Source organism: Excalfactoria chinensis, chromosome 28, assembly GCF_039878825.1.
Source record: "Excalfactoria chinensis isolate bCotChi1 chromosome 28, bCotChi1.hap2, whole genome shotgun sequence".
NCBI lineage: Eukaryota > Metazoa > Chordata > Aves > Galliformes > Phasianidae > Excalfactoria > Excalfactoria chinensis.
The window spans coordinates 1,678,723-1,696,824 of NC_092852.1; the positions used below are offsets into that span (position 1 = coordinate 1,678,723).

Consider the following 18,102-nt stretch of genomic DNA (forward strand, 5'->3'; position numbering starts at 1 on the left):
AGAACACCCTGGGTAGTATGACCCACCCAGTGCAGGGCAGCTGCTTGGGACCCTGCAAAAGTGGGTTTGAATGAGTCAAGGCATTGCTGATCATCTCAGCAAAGAGGGAAGGATCTCTGATGAGGCTTTTCCCCATAGGACTCTGGAGCCTCTGGATCCTGAAGGTCCTTCCCCTCCTGTACTCAGCACCTTCCTGTCCCCGGTTCCTAGCACTTCTCTTGATCCCCCAGAGCATTTTCCACTCCGGAAGACAGGTAAGGCTGGGGTCCAACACCATCTCACTCCTGTCATGAGGCCATTGAGCTCGCTCCCAGGGGATGGCTGGAGCCAAGAAGTAACCCCACCTAATCAGTCTAGCTTTGCCCCTACTTGTGGCGGAGCTGGGACTGACTGCCCTGTCCCCTCACAGCATCTGAGCCCAACCTGAAGGTGCGTTGCAAGCCCAGGAAGTGCCTGGACCGCCGCAAGAACCCCCTGACACGGAAGGAAAGTGCTCCCCCCTCTCTGAAAAGGAGACCACCTGAGACCATTGGTGAGGGCTTTGCTTGTGTGGGGAGAGCTTGGGAGTTCAGGGAGGCTGGAGCAGCCTGGGGTCATGTATAATACCTGCTGTGGGGCTCCAAGGGAGAAATTGATGTCTTAGAGGCTTGGCAATCATTGGTGCCCTCTGTGGGGCACAGCCTGTGGGAGCAAGCTCTGTGCTGTGATGGTACAGGGGTGGATGAAGTGGGGAAGGATATTGCTGCCACTGTATTGTGCTGATTTTTGGGCTCTTGATGGACCTACAAGGCTGGAAGCATGCAAGGTGCTGTGCAAGTACAGCTGGCTAGGCTTCCTCCATGGCTGACTGCAGCTCCAGCTTGCCACCTTGCCAAGGAGAGTTTTGCCTCTAGTAGGCAAACTGGGGAATTTGCAGGCTTGGAGCAGGGCTGTGTAGCCCTCTCTGGGTATAGATGTTCATTTTCCCCTTTCTTTTCACTCACAGATTCCTCCCCAAGCAGCAGCAGCACCCCAGTGTCTGGCTGCAGCTCTCCCAACGACAGCCTCCCTGCCGAGCATGGAGCTCTCCCCTCTGCCTCCAGCATGGCCCACGAGGTGAGCTCCTCAACTTTGCCTCTCTCACTACCATCCCGGGCTCAAGATAAGCTAGCATCCTCCCTGGGGACCCCAGTTCTGCACTGAGCTGCCCTTAGCCCAGCTGTTCCTGCATGGTGGGACCCTCTGCCCAGTGTGGTGACGTGCTGCCTTCCTCTGCAGCGTGCCCTAGTGCTTTCCTAGTGCATGTGCTGTCTCCATATGGGTCCCTGGTGCCCCTGGCCCTGGATGTCCTTGCAGGCAGCTGGGACTTAGCCGCCCACTTCTGCTGCCCATCCTAAGCTGCATGTCCCATGCTGAGCTCTGCAATTCCCAGAGCAGGAGACTGATGGATCGTGTTTGGTGCAGGCACCCCTGGCCCAGCGCCTGATGATGCAGGAGAGCTCCTTGGCCCAGTTTGCCCTGCAGAGCGCAGTCTCCCTTCCTGCCATCACACTGGGATTGCCAGCTACCACTAGTGCCAGGGTAGGTGACCTGGTTGTAGGAACCCCCCAGACCTGGGCAGAGGGTTCCTGCAAGGCAGGAGGGATCTTGAGGTTGTTGGGTGGGTGCCAGTCATATGCTGCCTCTGAGTAGTCTGAGCCTGCCCATGGATATGGGGAGGACGTGCCATCCTCTCTCTGTGCTGTGTCCCATTACTAATCCAGCCCTCCTCTCTGCAGGGAGATGCGGATCGTCGCTCTCTCTCTGGCCTGGCACACCGGGTGCCTGTGCTGAATGGGCCTGTCCTCACAGGCACACACTCACCCATGTTCATCCCAGCTGGCTTGGAACAGCACGAGGCTGGGAGCCCCTTGTCCCCTCGGCTCCAGCCCGTCATTATCCTCGAGCCCTCAGTCACCCACACTCCACTTGTGGCAGGTAAGTGTTGAGCTTGAGCCAGCAGCACTCAAGGCATAGCACTGAGCTTCTCTTAGGGCAGGCAGCCTTTTGGTTTCCCCATTTCTCTTCCACAATCTCCAGCTGAGGAGATGGAAGGCGTTCATCTTAGCATCTGCCCAGTGGACAAAGAAACGCCTCACCTCTCCTTCCTTTCCCCTGCAGTGCCAGGTCTGGGGACAGTCCCTTTCTCCTTCGCCCCGTCGCTCATCTCTGCAGAGCGCCTGTCGCTCCCAGGCCACCACAAACCACTGGGCAGGACCCGCTCGGAGCCCCTGCCCCAGAACCCCAAGGCCATTCAGCAGCAGCTGGTGTATCAGCAGCACCATGCCCAGTTCCTGGAGAGGCTCAAGCAGCAGACACACCTGGGCAAGGTAAGTACTGAGCTACAGTGTGGGGTGCAGGAGGCACTGGGAGAAGGGTGCTGGCAGGGTTCAGGATTGCAGCCTTTTCTGCAGGGCAGCAGTTACCTAAAACACAGGGCCAAGCCTGCATGCTGCTGCCTTGCTGTGGGGCTGTGCTCAGCTTTGTTGGCTCCCATATCTATCATTCTTGGGCTCCGGGGTGCCCTGCTACAACCAGCCTCCTCAGCTGTCCCCATCACCTCTGTGTGCTCACTTGTCACCCCTCTGCTTGCAGCGCATGGTGAAAACCAGCGAGAAGCCCCGGCTGCGGCAGATCCCCTCCTCAGAGGACATGGAGGCTGAGGGGATGGAGGCTGGGGCTGAGAGCAGTGAGCAGGCGAGGGCACGTGTGGAGCCTGCACGGCCAGGGAGCAGCGGGAAGGAGCCTGAGAGGCCTCAGAAGATGCTGCAGCCTCAGGAGGAACTCATCCTTCAGCAGGTAAGCAAGGAATGGCAGGGATGGGGCTGTAAGAAATGGAACTCCCGCCCCCTGTTCATGCATTTCAGAGCACTTCTCATCTGCATCTCGTGGTGCCACGTGAAATTTTGCACAAACCCAGCAGCATCTCCTGGTCATGGGGAAGTTCAGCTCAGACCCAGAGAGCTCTGTAAAGGACTGCTGTGTGTGTGGGGACGCAGGCACTACATCTTTCCCTTTCTCAATCCAGGGGCGGTTTGCTAGGACAGGGACAGTGATCAACAGCCACTTCTGGTGCCAGCAAGACTGGGCATCATCCCTGAAGTGCTGGCATCATCCCCATACTGTTTCACCTTGCATCAGGGCTGCCCAGCACTGCAGGACTGAGCCAGCAGAGAGCAGCAGATGCTGCCTCATACATGCCAGCTCCTGCAGAGCAGCTCCAAGTCCTCCAGCATGGAGGGAGCTCTCACAGCCAGATGCTCCAGGGACATTCTCCTTCCTAGAAAGGTTCATGTCACCCGATGCTGGGTGATGTCATGCTTATTGCTACCTCTCTCCATCAGGCCTATCTCTGGGACCCCTACCCACGTATGCAGCACCAGCTCCTCAAGCGGCAGCCCCTGTCTGACTCCCCCATGGTCCCAACTGTCCTGGCAGGGCACAGACCTCTCTCCAGGGCCCAATCATCTCCTGCCACTGCGACTGTCTCCCTCCCTGCCCAGGATACGACCTCCAAAGCACTCTCCCTGCCGGTGCAGGAGCAGACCACCAAGCCCCATTTCACAACAGGTAGGACACTGCCCCTGGTGGGGGTGCTTGGGGGGCAGTTGAATGTCACTCTCAATCTCTCCTGGACTCCTGCAGAGGAGGGCATGAGAGTTCCCTTCTCCTTATTAAGTTGCATTTTCCAAGCAGAATTTGCCCTTCTGGCCCCACAGCTGCCATCTGGCTCATTGTAATGATTGGTTTAGCTTCTTAAGCATCCATGTGCATCAAAAACCTTGGGGCAGAGGCTCACGTGGTTTTGATGAAGATGTTTGCATTCAAACTGAATAATTATGGGTGTTTTAGGTCCCAGCTTCAAACCCAGCCCTGGCAAAGGGGCAGCATTAGGGTTGGCAGCGCTGAGACTTGGGCATCCAGTTCAGTCTGAGGATGACGGCTCTTCTTGGGTGTTGTTGCAGGACTGGTTTATGACTCGGTGATGCTCAAACACCAGTGCTCCTGTGGTGACAACAGCAACCATCCAGAGCACGCGGGTAGGATTCAGAGCATCTGGTCCCGACTGCAGGAAAGGGGTCTGCGCAGCCAGTGTGAGGTGAGGAGCAGGGGAAGGGGGTGCTGCTATGAGTAGATCTTGTGCTGTCAAAAGGTGATAGGGTGTCCTGCTCCCACCTTCCACTCCTTTTGTTCCCAGATCTTCTCAGTCTGTTTTCCACCATCACTATCCAAACAACAAAGAGGTCTTGGGAAGGGGGCTTACATTTGGCTGTTGCTGACACTGGTGTGACCATGGCCATGAGTTTGCTGTGCTGGAAGATGGGCACAATCCCTGCTGAGATAGAAATGAGGTGTTTTGCCAGCTTGGAGAACATCAGTGTCAGCTCTCATCTGTTAGTCCTGATTTAGTAGGACTGACTTGGAGCCATAGAGGGATCTACAACTGTATGAAAATAGTGCTGGTAGTTCCTGTCTGTCCATGGGGAGGGGAACACGTGTCCCATCCTGGGGTGGCTCAGTCACAGCCCCTGTGCCCTGCAGTGTCTGCGGGGACGCAAGGCCACCCTGGAGGAGCTGCAGTGCGTCCACACCGAACGCCACGTCTTCCTCTATGGCACCAATCCCCTCAACCGCCTGAAACTGGACAATGGGAAGCTGGCAGGTGAGCCCCCCCATCTGCCCTCCTGTGCCGTCCCTCTGCTGTGTGCCCTTATCCCTGGCTCCCGTGGCTCTGAATCCTCCTCGTCTCCTCCTTGCAGGGATTCTGTCACAGCGGATGTTCGTCATGCTGCCCTGTGGAGGGGTGGGGGTAAGTGCTCCTTCTTTGCTCAGGGTGTTTTTGGATGGGGTCCCAAGGGAGCTCAGAGCCTTGAGGTGACTGGGGTAGAAGCTGGTCTGTGGTTTCCTACAGACTCAGCCCAAGCAACAACAGCCTGCATGTGGACACAGAAAATTGTCCCAGCCTCCCTCAAATGGGAGCAGGACATCATTGTAGAATGGCTTCCCACTATCCTTGGGAGCATCCTGCCCTCGAATCAGGCCCTTTGCAGACCCTTCCCCCAGGGAACCCTGCAACAACAAACCCCTTGCAGCCACATCTGAGAGCCAGGCTTTAGGAGGGAGCAGATTTGTGGGACAGATGGGGACCCCAGCTGTGTGCACAGCATCCCACATCCCAGTGGGATGGCCAGGGTGCAGCATGGGCCTTCACCAGGGTCATGGACAGTGGCATGGGGACAGCAGCTTTCCACTTCTCTCCAGACATTTCTGTGGCCTCTCCTCTCAGAGCTTGCTGCCCTGGTTTCTCTCCATTCATTGCATTCTCCTCTCTTCCTCTCTCCCCGTCTCTGTCCTTTTCTTTCTCTCTCTTTCAGGAAGGGTCTCACTCCATGCCTTCCTGCTGCCTCTTCTGGTTCTTCTCCTCTCCTTGCCCCAGCTGCTGGGCACCAGCTCTTCTCAGCCTCGTTTACATCCACTTTCCCTGCTCTGCCTCCCTCCCTGCCCTCCTCTCGCCCTGCTTGAAGGCAGGGGCCCGGAGCTGCCCCCTCGGGGGGCAAAGGGGGAGCATTTGAGTTACACACATGGAGTTGATCAGAAGAGACTTGAGTTTTCCGGCTCTGGCTCAGCCCTTGACGTGATCCTGATCAAACCAAGATGTTTGGTTAAACAATAAAATAAGATAAAGAAGGTAACGAGCGTTTTCTCAGTCACTCCTTCTCTAGCCCTTGGGTGCAGGGTGAGTTGCTCCATGTGCAGAGCTTTCCTGGGGGGGTCACAGTGAGGAGCCATTACCCTGCCTGCTGTCCCAGATGGCCACTGTGGAGCCAAGCAGCTTGCCCCATGGTGTGCAGGGTGGCTTCATCCTCTGAGCAGGGTGGCTGGCAGAGAGCGTGGGTTCCCCTGCTGAGGTGCCCTATCCCCATCCGTGTCTGACTGTTCCCTTGCTTGCAGGTGGACAGTGATACCATCTGGAATGAGCTGCACTCCTCCAATGCAGCCCGCTGGGCCGCAGGCAGCGTCACTGAATTGGCCTTCAAAGTGGCCAGTAGGGAGCTGAAGGTAAGGAGAGGGACGGAGGGGCCTGGAGGTCCCACCAGTATGGCACTGAATGTCCCTGCAGTATGAATGGCTTGCTGGGGTCTGATCTCCTCATGGATTTTTTTGTCCCCAGAATGGTTTTGCTGTGGTGAGGCCGCCCGGACATCACGCGGATCCATCCACTGCCATGTAAGGGCCCCTTCCCAGATGGGTGGTGTAGGGGAAGCCTCTGAATCTGGGTCAACACAGGGCTCCCCCCAGGGGGTGATAACGCTAATTGTTCCCTGCTAACAGCCCCAGGACCAAGTACTCAGACCAAGGGGGGAGGGGAGGCAGAGCCCATCCTTTGGTGATGGAAGGGTGCTCAGGGGATCGTGGTGCTGAGCAGCTCCACCTGCCTCTTTGCAGGGGGTTCTGCTTCTTCAACTCGGTGGCCATTGCTGCCAGGCAGCTGCAGCAGAAAGGGAAACTCAGCAAGATCCTCATTGTGGACTGGGTAAGTTGCTCCTGTCCCCTAGCAGGTTCTTGTGCCTCCCCAGGACATCCCAGCTCTGATTTGGGGCTAGACCTGAGGGTAGACAATCCTAATTGGGGTCTGGCTTCAGGAACATGGCTGGGATCTCCCTGTCATGTTAGGGTGGGAGAACTGGGACCAGATCTGAGACAGGGTAGTCTGAAGCAGGGCAGGAATCCAGGTGCTTTTAGCTCCATTGAACTGCAGGGCAGCTTCAAGTGCACAAAAGGAGCCCTCACACCATCTGTATCTTGCTGTAGGATGTTCACCACGGCAATGGGACCCAGCAGATCTTCTACAGAGACCCCGATGTTCTCTACATCTCTTTGCATCGTCACGACGATGGGAACTTCTTCCCTGGCAGCGGGGCTGCTGATGAGGTATAAAACGAACAGACAGGCCCCCAAGATCCACACAGCTCTGTTTTGGAGCAGCCCTTTGGTTCAGTCCTGCAAGTGAAAGACCCCAGGGTGTCCATCCCCTCCAGCATCAGGCAGAGGTCTCTATGGTAGCTGGTCTCCATTGCTTTGCCTTAATGCAGAGTTGAGGTTTCCTGTTCCCATAGTGCAGGACATGGTGAAGCATGGGACTGCTTGCTGATGGTTATGAGGATGGAGGGGATATGACCCATGTATGGCCACATCCAGCCCTTCACCATCATCCTTGCTCTCCCCCAGGTTGGTGCTGGCCCTGGTGAGGGATTTAACGTCAACGTAGCCTGGACTGGAGGCCTTGACCCCCCCATGGGTGACCCTGAGTATCTGGCTGCTTTCAGGTACTATTTTCTGCATTCCTCTATATTTCCCCCATCTTCAGGCCAGGCCAACCCTTAACCCCTCTTATTACTTGTTCTTTTTCACCCTGACAGGACGGTGGTGATGCCAATCGCACATGAATTCTCCCCCGACGTGGTGCTGGTATCAGCTGGCTTCGATGCAGCTGATGGCCACCCGCCACCCCTGGGTGGCTACAAAGTCTCTGCTAAATGTAAGGAAGTACAAGCAACCCCCTGAGCTCTTCCCATTGCTTGGCTGGAGCTGGCAGCTCACAGGGACAGCTCTTGAGCTATTCTGGCACAGCAGAGGGGGCTCTTTCCCCTCTGTGTTGGGCAGGGAAGCTGATGGCTGCCCCTTGGATTTCCTGGGCAGGTTTTGGCTACATGACCAAGCAGCTGATGAGTCTGGCTGGAGGGGCCATCGTCCTGGCCCTTGAAGGTGGCCATGACCTCACAGCCATCTGTGATGCTTCTGAAGCCTGCGTGTCAGCCTTGCTGGGCAATGAGGTGAGAGCCAGGACCCCAAAGGGGGCTGGGGGGGGGGTTTGCTGTGTCCCTGTAGTGCAGCTTTGGAGAATCTACTCTCCCCATCTGGTTGCTGGGACTTGTTGGGTGCACTGGGAGCAATGGGAGCAGGGTGGAAGGGTGGGTTGTGGCTGTGAGCCCAGCCCTGTGCACAACACTCTCCCTTTGACCCTTCATATCTCTCCCCTTGGCAGCTGGACCCTCTCCCAGAAGAGAGCATGAGGCAGAAGCCCAATGCCAACGCTGTGCGCTCCTTGGAAGCCGTGATCCAGGTCCAAAGTGAGTGTCCCACAGCTGAGTTAGCATGGATGGCCCAAGCGTTGCCATTTACTCCATAGGAAAACCACCCAGGGAATGAAGCACTTTGGTGGAGCCCTCCACCATCCTCCTCCTCCTTGGAGTGGGTTGATGCCACTTGCATGCATTCCCATGGGAAGCCACCTGGGCAACCCCTGTCCCAACATCTATCCTGACCTTTGCTTCCCCTGCAGGTAAATACTGGGTGGCCGTGCAGCGCTTTGCCTCCAAACTGGGCTGCTCCTTCCTGGAGGCTCAGCACCACGAGGCAGAAGAGGTAGAGACAGTCACAGCCTTGGCTTCCCTCTCAGTGGCTGTGATGGTGGAGAAGAGGTAATGCTCTTTATCATCCTGGGATGTGCAGGTGACCCACAGTCCATGTGCTGAGCTCTGAGCCTTAGGGATGCTTGGGTTGGCAGCAGGGGGTTGGTGTCCTACAGCCCTGTAGGGAGCTCTGGGTGGTGCTGGATGTAAACTGGTCTCAGAGGGTGGGAGGTGGATGTTGTGCCCATTCTGTTCACTGGGAGCTCTGGTCCTGTAACCTCCTCATCCCAGGCAATGGGGCTGGAAGCTGGATATGCCAGGTGATGAGCACTAAAAGGAATGCATTGTGTTGGGAAGAGCAGATCTCATCTCATGTACTGTGTTTCTCCAGGCCACAAGATGAGCCTATGGAAGAGGAGGAGCCCATGAACCAGTGATGAGCGGTGATGTTCTCTGCTCCCCTGCTTCCAGGACGTGGTTGGACTCTTCCTGAGCCCAGTGCTCTCTCTTCACTCCTGGCTTCCCATTTGCCACTCACTCTCTGAGTCACGGTCCTGAAAGGGGCTGGACCTTTGGCTGCCACACATCCAAGAGAGGATGCTCCTGCAGCCAACCCAGGAGACAGGCCCTCCTGCTTGGGACAGATGGAACACATCAACCTCCCTCTGCACAGCACGGTGCTGCCACCTTACACTGTGCCTGCAATCAGTCCCCAACCTTCAGAACCCAAAGTCTTTCTTGGGGACGTGCAAGAGGCCACCATCTTTCTGGTGCAGACCTGCCCTTCTCTTGGGATCTTCCTCACGCTCGGGGGAAGGGGTGGGTGATGGGATGGATCTTGTGGCTACACCATCAGAACTCTGCACCCAGAGCTCCTCTGCAGCCAGCTGTCCCGTGGAGCAGCAGCTCTCTGTCTTGCTTGAGAGGGAGAGGCTCTCAAAGGCATCCCCAGTGCTCCTCTTCCTCTCCAGTAGGGCACGAGGTGGGAGCAAGCATTGCCAGTGCTGTGGGCTGTGACCTCATTCTGCACGAGAAAGGGTTTGGAAAGCATTGGATGATGCACCCATTGCTTTGCAGCTGGGGAAGAGCGAGGGCCAGAGTGCCTGCAGTGCCCAGGATTGCACCTGTGGGACATCTTAACCACTAACCAGAGAGCGAACCCCTCTGGTGCTGGGGCTCTGATTTGCACTATATACATATGAGATGTGCTAATGTGAACCTTATGTACTCTTCTTTTCCATGGGAATTTTGGGAACAAACACCTGTGTGTGTGTGTGTGTGGATGTTACCGAGGTGCCTTCAGCCCTTTCCAACAACCCACTGCCCTGAGGATCTGTGTCCCTGCAGTCCCTGGGTTGTCTTCCAGTGTCCCCTTGGATCAAGTGGCACCTGGTGTCACTGGTGTCTGCACCCACTTCTCCAGCTGTGATCAGATCCAGTCCTGCTCACCCTCTGGGTTGTATTGGGATGACCAGAGATGGGGTCAGCCCCCCTGAAGTGCTGCATCCAGCTGGATTTGCCTTCTTTTCCTCTCATAATGCAACAGAGCATCCTCACCCCAAGAGCCTCATCCTTCCCTGTGTCCCCCTCCTCTCCACCCCTTGGGCTCTGGGTGTCACAGTGGGGTTCAATGGACAGCTAGGCTTGGTGTGGGGGAAGGGGATGGATGGGGTGCTGAGCTCAGGGGGGGGGGCAGCCAGGCTCCATCTGCAGGCACAGGGAGGAAATTTTGTATAAAAAATAAAAGAAAAAAAAAAAAAAAGAAAGAAAAAAAAGAATATCTTGGAAAAAATAAACATTGATGTGTCTCAAACTGCCCAGAGCTCTGCGGGAGGGTGGGGGGGGAAGAAGTCACCGTGTGCTCTTATGTACTGAGGGTATCCCCTGTGGCAGCCATAGGGATAGGAGGGGGACAGTGGGTTGCAGAGCACCCCAAAGCTCTCTCTGTCTTCTCTGGTTCACGCTGGGGTGGATGCTGTTCCTCCATCCCAGGGGGTGGTGGGCAGGAGCTGCTGCTTCTCCAGTATTGGGATGCACGCAATTCACCCCCTGAGCCCACCCTGCACTGCTTGTCTGATTAAGGAGCACATTCCAGCTCTGGGAACAGCAACACAAAACCCTTTTGGAGCAATGGCACATCCCAAAGCACGGCCCTCCAGCACAGCTCCTCGCTGCACGCATCCCTTCCCAGCCCTTTGGTTTCACTTTCTGCTTGATGACAGCCTGTGAGAGCACACAGCTGTGCCATGGGCTGCTGCACCAGCACTGCCCCCTCTGCGGCTCCCACAGCTGCTGGTTTGGCCATAGAACTGCTCGCTTTGGGGCTCAGCACGAACCCGAGGCCTTTCCAAGTTGGTGACAGAGCCCATGGGCTGACCCAACATCAGAGCTTTGAGGCTTGGGGGGGGCTTTGGGGAGCGCCCCATGTGCACTGAATATCCCTTCCCCATCACAACCAGCACATCCAGAGCAACATGTTTGCAGCCCAACCCCATTGCAGTGCTCTTGGTGGGCAGCATCCTGCACTGAGACCACAGTGCCTCCCTTCTTTACAACCCCCCCCATCCCCAGCAATGGGACCCATTGGGAAATCCCAAGGCACAGATTTCACAGCGTTCAGGCAATTCATCATCCCTCTTATAGAACCAAATGGGGGCGGATGCTGCAGCTCCAAACAGAGAAGGGCACAAATGAGCCCCGTGTTGCCCCGTTTTGACACCGATTTCAAGGCATTTCCTAAACAGAGCTCCCCCCCCTCCCACCCTCCTCGGGGTTCCTTCCCTGCCCCTCCGTTTTAATGCCCTGCAATGAGACGTGTTTATAAACATCCCCCCGACAAAGCAGACTCCGACCGAGAGCAGCAGGTCCCCAAAGGGAAGATTTATCCAAGGTCTTTCAAGATAGACAATTAAGTGAAGGCAACGCGAGAGAGACAGACGATAAATCCGGTATGGGGGGGACAAATGAAGGGCACAGAATATCGCCCCCCCATCTCCCTTCTCCCTCCCTCCTTCCCCACTTTGTGCTCCCAGCTTCGTTTTCTCCTATAGCAGAACAGAAACCATTTCAATGCGCTGAGAGCTCAGAGCTTTCGGGGACTTCAAACATGGATTTGGTTGCCCGAGGGCTCCATCCCTCTTTCCCCGGATGATGGCTCCCGCTTAACGAGGGCACATCCCCATCCAGCTCCTCCAGCTCCCTTTGATATTTAATAGGCTGACTTCCATTCGCTGCTTTCCATTAGAACATTGAGGTCCCTTTGCACGCTCCGGGTTAATTCACCTACGGGAGAGAGCGAATGGAGCCTCCCCAGGGCCGGCAACGCTCCCTTCTTATTGTTCTTTGCTCAGCAAATCCTCCTCCCATCGCACAGCCCGAACGGGAGCTGCTAATTGGAAGCGAGTGTCGCTGCAGGTTGGCACAAAGCAGGTCGTTATCCGTGCAACACGAGGATGCTCCGCCTGCAGCCGGGGATGGATGCTGAGGTTGGGCAATGAGAGCAGCCAGGGCACCACGAGGGGTGGGGGGTGGGAGTGGGATTTGGTGGGGAGGTTTTTCACTTAGAAAGGTCTTTAGGATCACGAAAGGACTTTCGTTCCTCTGTTAAGCTCCTGCCAAGCATTCAGCTCTAATAAAGAGGTCTGGAAGTCAGCGGCAGGAGCCTGAGCTGCCCATCAGCTCAGATTGCAACCAATAGGAAGGGACCCTCACCAAAAAAGCCCCGAAGTCCTCAAGGGAAGAGCTCGGGTCCATTAGCAAAGTGCTCCTCAGCTTGGGCTCCTCCTGCAGCTCTCCACACTCCGGTCACGTTTCCATCTCTCCTATAAGCAGAGCTGTGCAGACCCTCAATGTCAGCTGCATCCTTGGGGGTGGAACTGCAGAGCCCCACATTTGGGGCCGTGGGGTGGGAAGTAAGAGTTTAATCACGGCAGTGAAATCCCAATGGGAACGTTCTCCATCTTCAGCCTCCGTTTGCGCCTCCGTCTCCAGAGCTGCCCTGGAATTGGGGCTGTTTAGCAGTGGATTCACCCAGGGTCCCTGTTTGGGTTTCACTGGGGCTGCTTCCCAGCCTGGCAATGTCTCAGCAGGGCAGTTCTCCCCCTTTCCCTCTCCCTCCTCTCTTTCAAGATACGAGGATGGGGCAAAGAGGAGAACTTTGCCCTCCGGCCTCCTCCAGGTTCACCCTAAAGACAAAGGCAATGAGAACTGATGGAACTCAGGAGGGTCTGAGAGTGTCCCAACCCACAGCCTGCAATGACACAGATGGGGACCCCGCAGACACTGCACTGCAGGCTTAGGAATAGGGCTGTGCACCATTTCAATCCCCTTTTCTGGCCCTTTATGGCCGTAATGCAGCCACAGCTTTGGGCACAGCTCCATCAATTCTTACAGCATCTCCAATAAGGCCAAGCAGCACCCAAGGAGGGATGAACACCAGGGTGACCAAGAAAAGAAAAGGGATTTTTTTTCCCCCATTGGGTGACCCTCATTGGGACGCAAGAAGATGGAGTCCCCGTTCCTCTTTCAGTTGTCTTCCCCAAAGCACCGGGTGGGCTCTGACCCCAACACCAGAGCTGGGACCCAAAAATACCAAAGGAAAACCCAATCCTTCTTTAGGGATTCCTAGACCCAGCAGGGATGAGCTGGGTTTGTTGCAGCATGTGGATCACAAAGGGGGTGGGCTGGGAGACGCAGAGTGGGATGTAGGATGCGGGTGCACTCTGCACCCTCGCCATACATACCCCGGCTCAGTGGGACGCAGACATGGACCAAGCCCCTTCCATCCTCCAGACAGAGAAGGCATAGCTGAGCCTCTCGTGGGCCAGGTAATTGCAGCTGGTGATCTTGTGGTCCAGCTCATCGCTCTGCAGCACCTGGTACAAGAAGTCAATGTAGCGCGCAGCCAGCTTCAGGGTCTGGATCTTGCTCAGCTTATCGGAGGGCAACGTGGGGATGATTTTCCTCAGCTCCGCGAAGGCATCGTTGAGCGATTGGGTCCTCTGCCTCTCCCTGACGTTGGCAATCACCCTCTGTGTGTGCACATCCTCGAAGGACTGCGGCACCGGGCTGCGCTTGCAGCGTTTGCCCTGCGGAGAGGAGGCTCTGCCGTCCTCCAAAGCTTTGCCAACTTGGCCTCGTTTACGGAGGCATTTCTTGTGCAGCCTCTCGCCTTCCTCCTCGCTGGTAACCAGGCTGCCTTCGGGAGACTCTGGGCACATGTTTTCTTCCTTCATCTTCTTGGCAGCCACCAGATGTTGTAACCAAGGAGCTTTTCCCTTCGTGCTCTCACGGCGCGCGGAGCATCGGCGGAGGTGACGCTCAGCATCCGTCCTTCAACCCCACCAAACTCCTCCAGAGCCCCGCAGAGCCCTCCAAGGAGCTCCGTTGGTTTTTCCTTTGGGCGAAGGAGAGGAGGGCGTTCGGATAACTTTGGGGAATGGCTTTTGCTGATAGGGTGAGGAGGAACGGGGGCGGACCAGGCGCAGACCAATGCAGCGGTGCAAGGTAACGCAAACAGCATTGGAGCTTATGGGTTCCAGATTTCCTCCCTCCCTCCTCCACTGACACCCCCCAAGCCCTCCGGCACAGATGCTTCTGCCTGCTGCCCGGACGTCGCCTATGCCGATGTGAACACCAGCCATGGAGGCCAAGGGAGGATGATTTGGTTTTAGTCTTAATTTTAAGACCCTACAAAAGCCAGCCAGCAGTTTTCATCCATCCAGAATGGAAGAGAAGACTTCCATCCATGGGATGTTCAAGTGGAAGCGTGGAGCAATGGATGCCCCAATGAGCAATGGATGTGCTCTTAACCCAATGGAAGATGTGACTCTGTTGGGCATCCATTGCTCTTAAGGAATAGCACCAAACCCAAATTGGGTTTGAGTTTGCACCCACTCACCCACTTCTCTTCCTCTGTCCACAGTTCTAGTAGTCAAGGAAGGAAGGAAGGAAGGAAGGAAGGAAGGAAGGAAGGAAGGAAGGAAGGAAGGAAGGAAGGAAGGAAGGAAGGAAGGAAGGAAGGAAGGGAAATGCTGGGAGAGGATGGAAGCCCAATGGCTTTTCTTGGTAGGGCTCAGTGCGCTGCTCACACGCGACCGTTGTTGAAGACAGCAGCCAATATCAGCTGTTCCTAATGCGGGAAGACAATGGATCAGAGGGGCCTGGGAAAGCAAGAGAAAACAAAGGGAGAGAGAAAAATCCCTCCAGGGAGGGGAGAATTGAGGCAGATCCTGGCTCCTCTGATCCCGTGCTTGGAGGAACTGGCTGAGATCAGCAGGAACGGGATGGTGGCCAATTGACACCAGCTGGGGCACGGGCTTTTGCCTGGCTTTTGTTCATTAATTTATCTTTTAATTGATGGGTTTTGAGGTTTTTTTCCCCCACAAAACAAGCTTAATTCTGTTTCAATCTCCTGCAGAGCCCAGGGTTGGTGCTGATATCCCCAAGCAAATGGATATGGATGCTCTTTGATCAATGGAGACAACCAACGACTCACCCCGAGCTGCTCAATGGGGCTTTTTCACCCTCAGTTGGATGTTTTGTGGTGAGAGTGTTTTCCTCCCCTCAAACATTTCAGTCTGTTCTTTCAGTGCACGTTGCTGGAAGAGCTTTGGTATAAACTGTTCATGGGAAGGTCACGCGTTGCCAAACTGGTTTTGAGAACTTTGGTTTTCTTTCCATCTCTCTGGGGGGGGGGTTTATAGCTCTCATTTCAGGCCTTAAAAATGCAGAGAGAAAAGAGAAATAAGGAAGAAAAAAGAAGCCTGGATTGTTCGGTTCAGTGAGATGCCACCAGATGGGAGAAAGGTTGGATTTCTCACCACGTCCCGACCCTCTGCCTCTGCTCAGCTCCCTTTGGTCCCATTCACTCCACTTGGGGGGCTTTTAGTGGGCAGGATGTGGATGTTGGTTGGGTTGATGAGGTGGTGGGAACTGCTCAGAGCTTTGGAAAGGAAGAAATTAAAAGAGGAGAGAAAGAAGTGCCATCAAATGAGACAACGGAGCTGAGGCTTTCTTAGAAGGTCGTAGAATCATGGGATGGTTGGGTTGGAAGGGTCCTAGAAGATCATACAACCATGGGGTGGTTGGGTTGGAAGGGTCCTTGAGGATCATAGAACCATGGGATGGTTGGGTTGGAAGGGTCCTAGAAGATCATACAACCATGGGGTGGTTGGGATGGAAGGGTCCTTGAGGATCATAGAACCATAAAGTGGATGGGATGGAAGGGTCCTAGAAGATCATACAACCATGGGGTGGTTGGGTTGGAAGGGTCCTTGGGGATCATAGAACCATAAAGTGGATGGGATGGAAGAGTAATTGAAGATCATAGAACTGTGGGGGTGGTTGGGTTGGAAAGGTCCTTAACAATCATTGAACCATGGGATGGTTGGGGTGGAAGGGTCCTTGAAGGTCATAGAACCATGGGATGGTTGGGATGGAAGGGTCCTAGAAGATCATAGAACCATGGGATGGTTGGGGTGGAAGAGTCCTTGAAGGCCATACAACCATAGGGTGGTTGGGTCAGAAGGGACGGCCCAAGGACGAACCCAAGGGCTCGTTGGGTGCACACGTGCCAACAAGGAGCTCGATACGGAGCTGATGCTCCTCCACCACATAAACCAAGAAGACTTTCACATCCCCAAGCTCTGAACCCATAATTCTGACCCTAACCCAGAGCAGCATCTTGACCCAGTGGCGTAGAGTGCGGATGCTCAACCCAACACCCCTTTTATATGTGCATTGCACAGAGTGAGGTTGGGACAGAACACACGCAAGCGTGTGCAAATCCAACTTGGGGGTTTAAAAATTGCCCCCTCCCCTCTCCGTGCTGCTCAACCCCGGGCTGTGAACCTGCAGGATAACACACTCCATGTGTGAGCCCACAGCTCCGCTTTGATGGCGCCTGCAAATAATTCCAGGCACAAAATCAGAGAGCGAACCTCGACGGCGAGGTTCCTTTTGGTGTTGAGTTCTGTTATTGTTATTTATTATCTCGTTTCGTTTCATTTCTTCTTCCTTTTTTTTGTGCAGGCTCTTTGTTAGAGGGGATGACGATGACCTCCACTTTCACCCTGCGTGAAATAAATGGGGTGGGTTGAATGGGATGGGATGGGATAGAATAGAATGGGATGGAATGGGGATGGAGTGGAATGGATTGGGGTGGGGTGGGATGGGGTGGGATGGGGTGGAATGGGGTGGAATGGGATAGGATAGGATGGGATGGGATGGGATGGGATGGGATGGGATGGGATGGGATGGGATGGGATGGAATGGGATGGGATGGGATGGGATGGGGATGGGATGGGATGGGGATGGGATGGGATGGGATGGGGATGGGATGGGGATGGGATGGGATGGGGATGGGATGAGATGGGATGGGATGGGATAGGGATGGGATGGGATGGGGATGGAGTAGAATGGAATGGATTGGGGTTGGATGGGATGGGATGGGATGGGATGGGATGAGATGGAACGGGGTGGAATAGGATAGGATGGGATGGGATGGGGATGGGATAAAGTGAATGGAATGGAATGGAATGGAATGGAATGGAATGGAATGGAATGGAATGGAATGGAATAGAATAGAATAGAATAGAATAGAATAGAATAGAATAGAATAGAATAGAATAGAATAGAATAGAATAGAATAGAATAGAATAGAACAGAATAGAACAGAATAAAGGAGGATCAGCCTAATAAATCGCCGACATTAAAGGCAGCCGGGAACAGCCGCAGCCCCTGGAGGCCGGGGGAGCAGCTCCGGTTTCGCAGCTTTTTCTCGTTATCGCGGCCCGAGAGTGGAAACAGATGCGGGGCGAAGAGAAATGCGAAGCATCCTCAGCCTCGTGCTGTTACCGAGGTGACGGCGGACCGGAGGGGGGGGGGGGGGGGGGGGGGGCGGCTCGGGGCTGCGGGAGGCTTTGATCCGAGCCCCGCAGCGCTGATGGACGCCCGAGCAGCTCGTTTCCTTCTCGCGGTGACTTCGAGTTCCTGGAACGGAGCGGACTTTTTAAGAGCTAAAAGATGTCCGTCACCCCCACCCCCCCCCCCCCAAATAACCCTCCCCATTGGCCCCCCGCCCCGCAGCCATCCCTGACACCTCCCCTCCCTCCCAGCAGCCCCGTGGTGGGGTGGGGGGGGGGGGTCGAGCGGTGATGGAGGGGATGGGAGACCCCCGGGGTGGGGGGGCAGCGGGAACTCAGCATCCTTTAACTCCTTGCCTTGGTGACACAGAGCTCCATCCCAGTGCTCCCAGTATGCAGCCAGCCCCAGCCTGGGTAACTCCCAGAACACAAGGCTCCATCCCAGCCCCATTGGTTCCCATCCTGCTGATGCTGATCCTACCATCTCCTGCTTCCAAAGGAACAGAGTCGAGGTGGAGATGTGGCTGTGTGTGTGCAGTTACCAAACCACCCCAACCTCCACCCATCCCCATGCAGGGATCCACTCAGCCCTCCTGCAATTGGCTCCTGAAGCCTGTGGGAAAGCAAAGATATTAGCAACAAGGAAGGCATTTATGGGAGGATTTGCTTCATCTGCTTCTGGAAATAAAGCTGAGCAATAAATAAGGTGCTGGAAGGGCAGGGAGCAAAACTGCCTTGGGATGGGTTGGAAATGGGAGTGAGAATCATGAAGGGAAGTTGGGTTTCTCCCTTCTCAATGCAAGCAG

General features: G+C 55.3%; 2 protein-coding genes across 14 annotated transcripts in view; one reads left to right on the plus strand and one right to left on the minus strand.

The window, feature by feature from the left end:
- HDAC7 (histone deacetylase 7) overlaps nt 1-10,167 on the plus strand; it is a 58,522-nt gene extending 48,355 nt beyond the window's left edge. For 10 of the 13 annotated variants that reach the window (XM_072358004.1, XM_072358008.1, XM_072358003.1 and 7 more), the window contains 21 exons: nt 139-254; nt 410-532; nt 986-1,095; nt 1,444-1,560; nt 1,758-1,956; nt 2,140-2,348; nt 2,614-2,817; nt 3,363-3,588; nt 3,984-4,117; nt 4,561-4,681; nt 4,779-4,828; nt 5,971-6,078; nt 6,191-6,246; nt 6,466-6,553; nt 6,832-6,951; nt 7,249-7,346; nt 7,440-7,558; nt 7,720-7,853; nt 8,066-8,150; nt 8,363-8,501; nt 8,824-10,167. In XM_072358004.1, the coding sequence (XP_072214105.1) occupies nt 139-254; nt 410-532; nt 986-1,095; nt 1,444-1,560; nt 1,758-1,956; nt 2,140-2,348; nt 2,614-2,817; nt 3,363-3,588; nt 3,984-4,117; nt 4,561-4,681; nt 4,779-4,828; nt 5,971-6,078; nt 6,191-6,246; nt 6,466-6,553; nt 6,832-6,951; nt 7,249-7,346; nt 7,440-7,558; nt 7,720-7,853; nt 8,066-8,150; nt 8,363-8,501; nt 8,824-8,869 (2,602 nt within the window). In that variant the 3' untranslated portion in view covers nt 8,870-10,167. The remainder of the gene's footprint in view (nt 1-138; nt 255-409; nt 533-985; nt 1,096-1,443; nt 1,561-1,757; nt 1,957-2,139; nt 2,349-2,613; nt 2,818-3,362; nt 3,589-3,983; nt 4,118-4,560; nt 4,682-4,778; nt 4,829-5,970; nt 6,079-6,190; nt 6,247-6,465; nt 6,554-6,831; nt 6,952-7,248; nt 7,347-7,439; nt 7,559-7,719; nt 7,854-8,065; nt 8,151-8,362; nt 8,502-8,823) is intronic. The other 3 variants (XM_072358011.1, XM_072358012.1, XM_072357999.1) reach the window with 1 other exon arrangement.
- A 3,013-nt stretch (nt 10,168-13,180) lies between these two features.
- On the minus strand, nt 13,181-13,666 carry LOC140263295 (twist-related protein 2-like). Its single transcript, XM_072358131.1, has one exon. It carries the CDS (start codon nt 13,664-13,666, stop codon nt 13,181-13,183), a length of 486 nt encoding a protein of 161 aa, XP_072214232.1.
- Between the last annotated feature and the right edge of the window lie 4,436 nt (nt 13,667-18,102).

Excerpts from the sequence above, each read along its gene's own strand:
- LOC140263295 (XM_072358131.1), bottom strand. The coding sequence starts at position 13,666 with ATGAAGGAAGAAAACATGTGCCCAGAGTCTCCCGAAGGCAGCCTGGTT.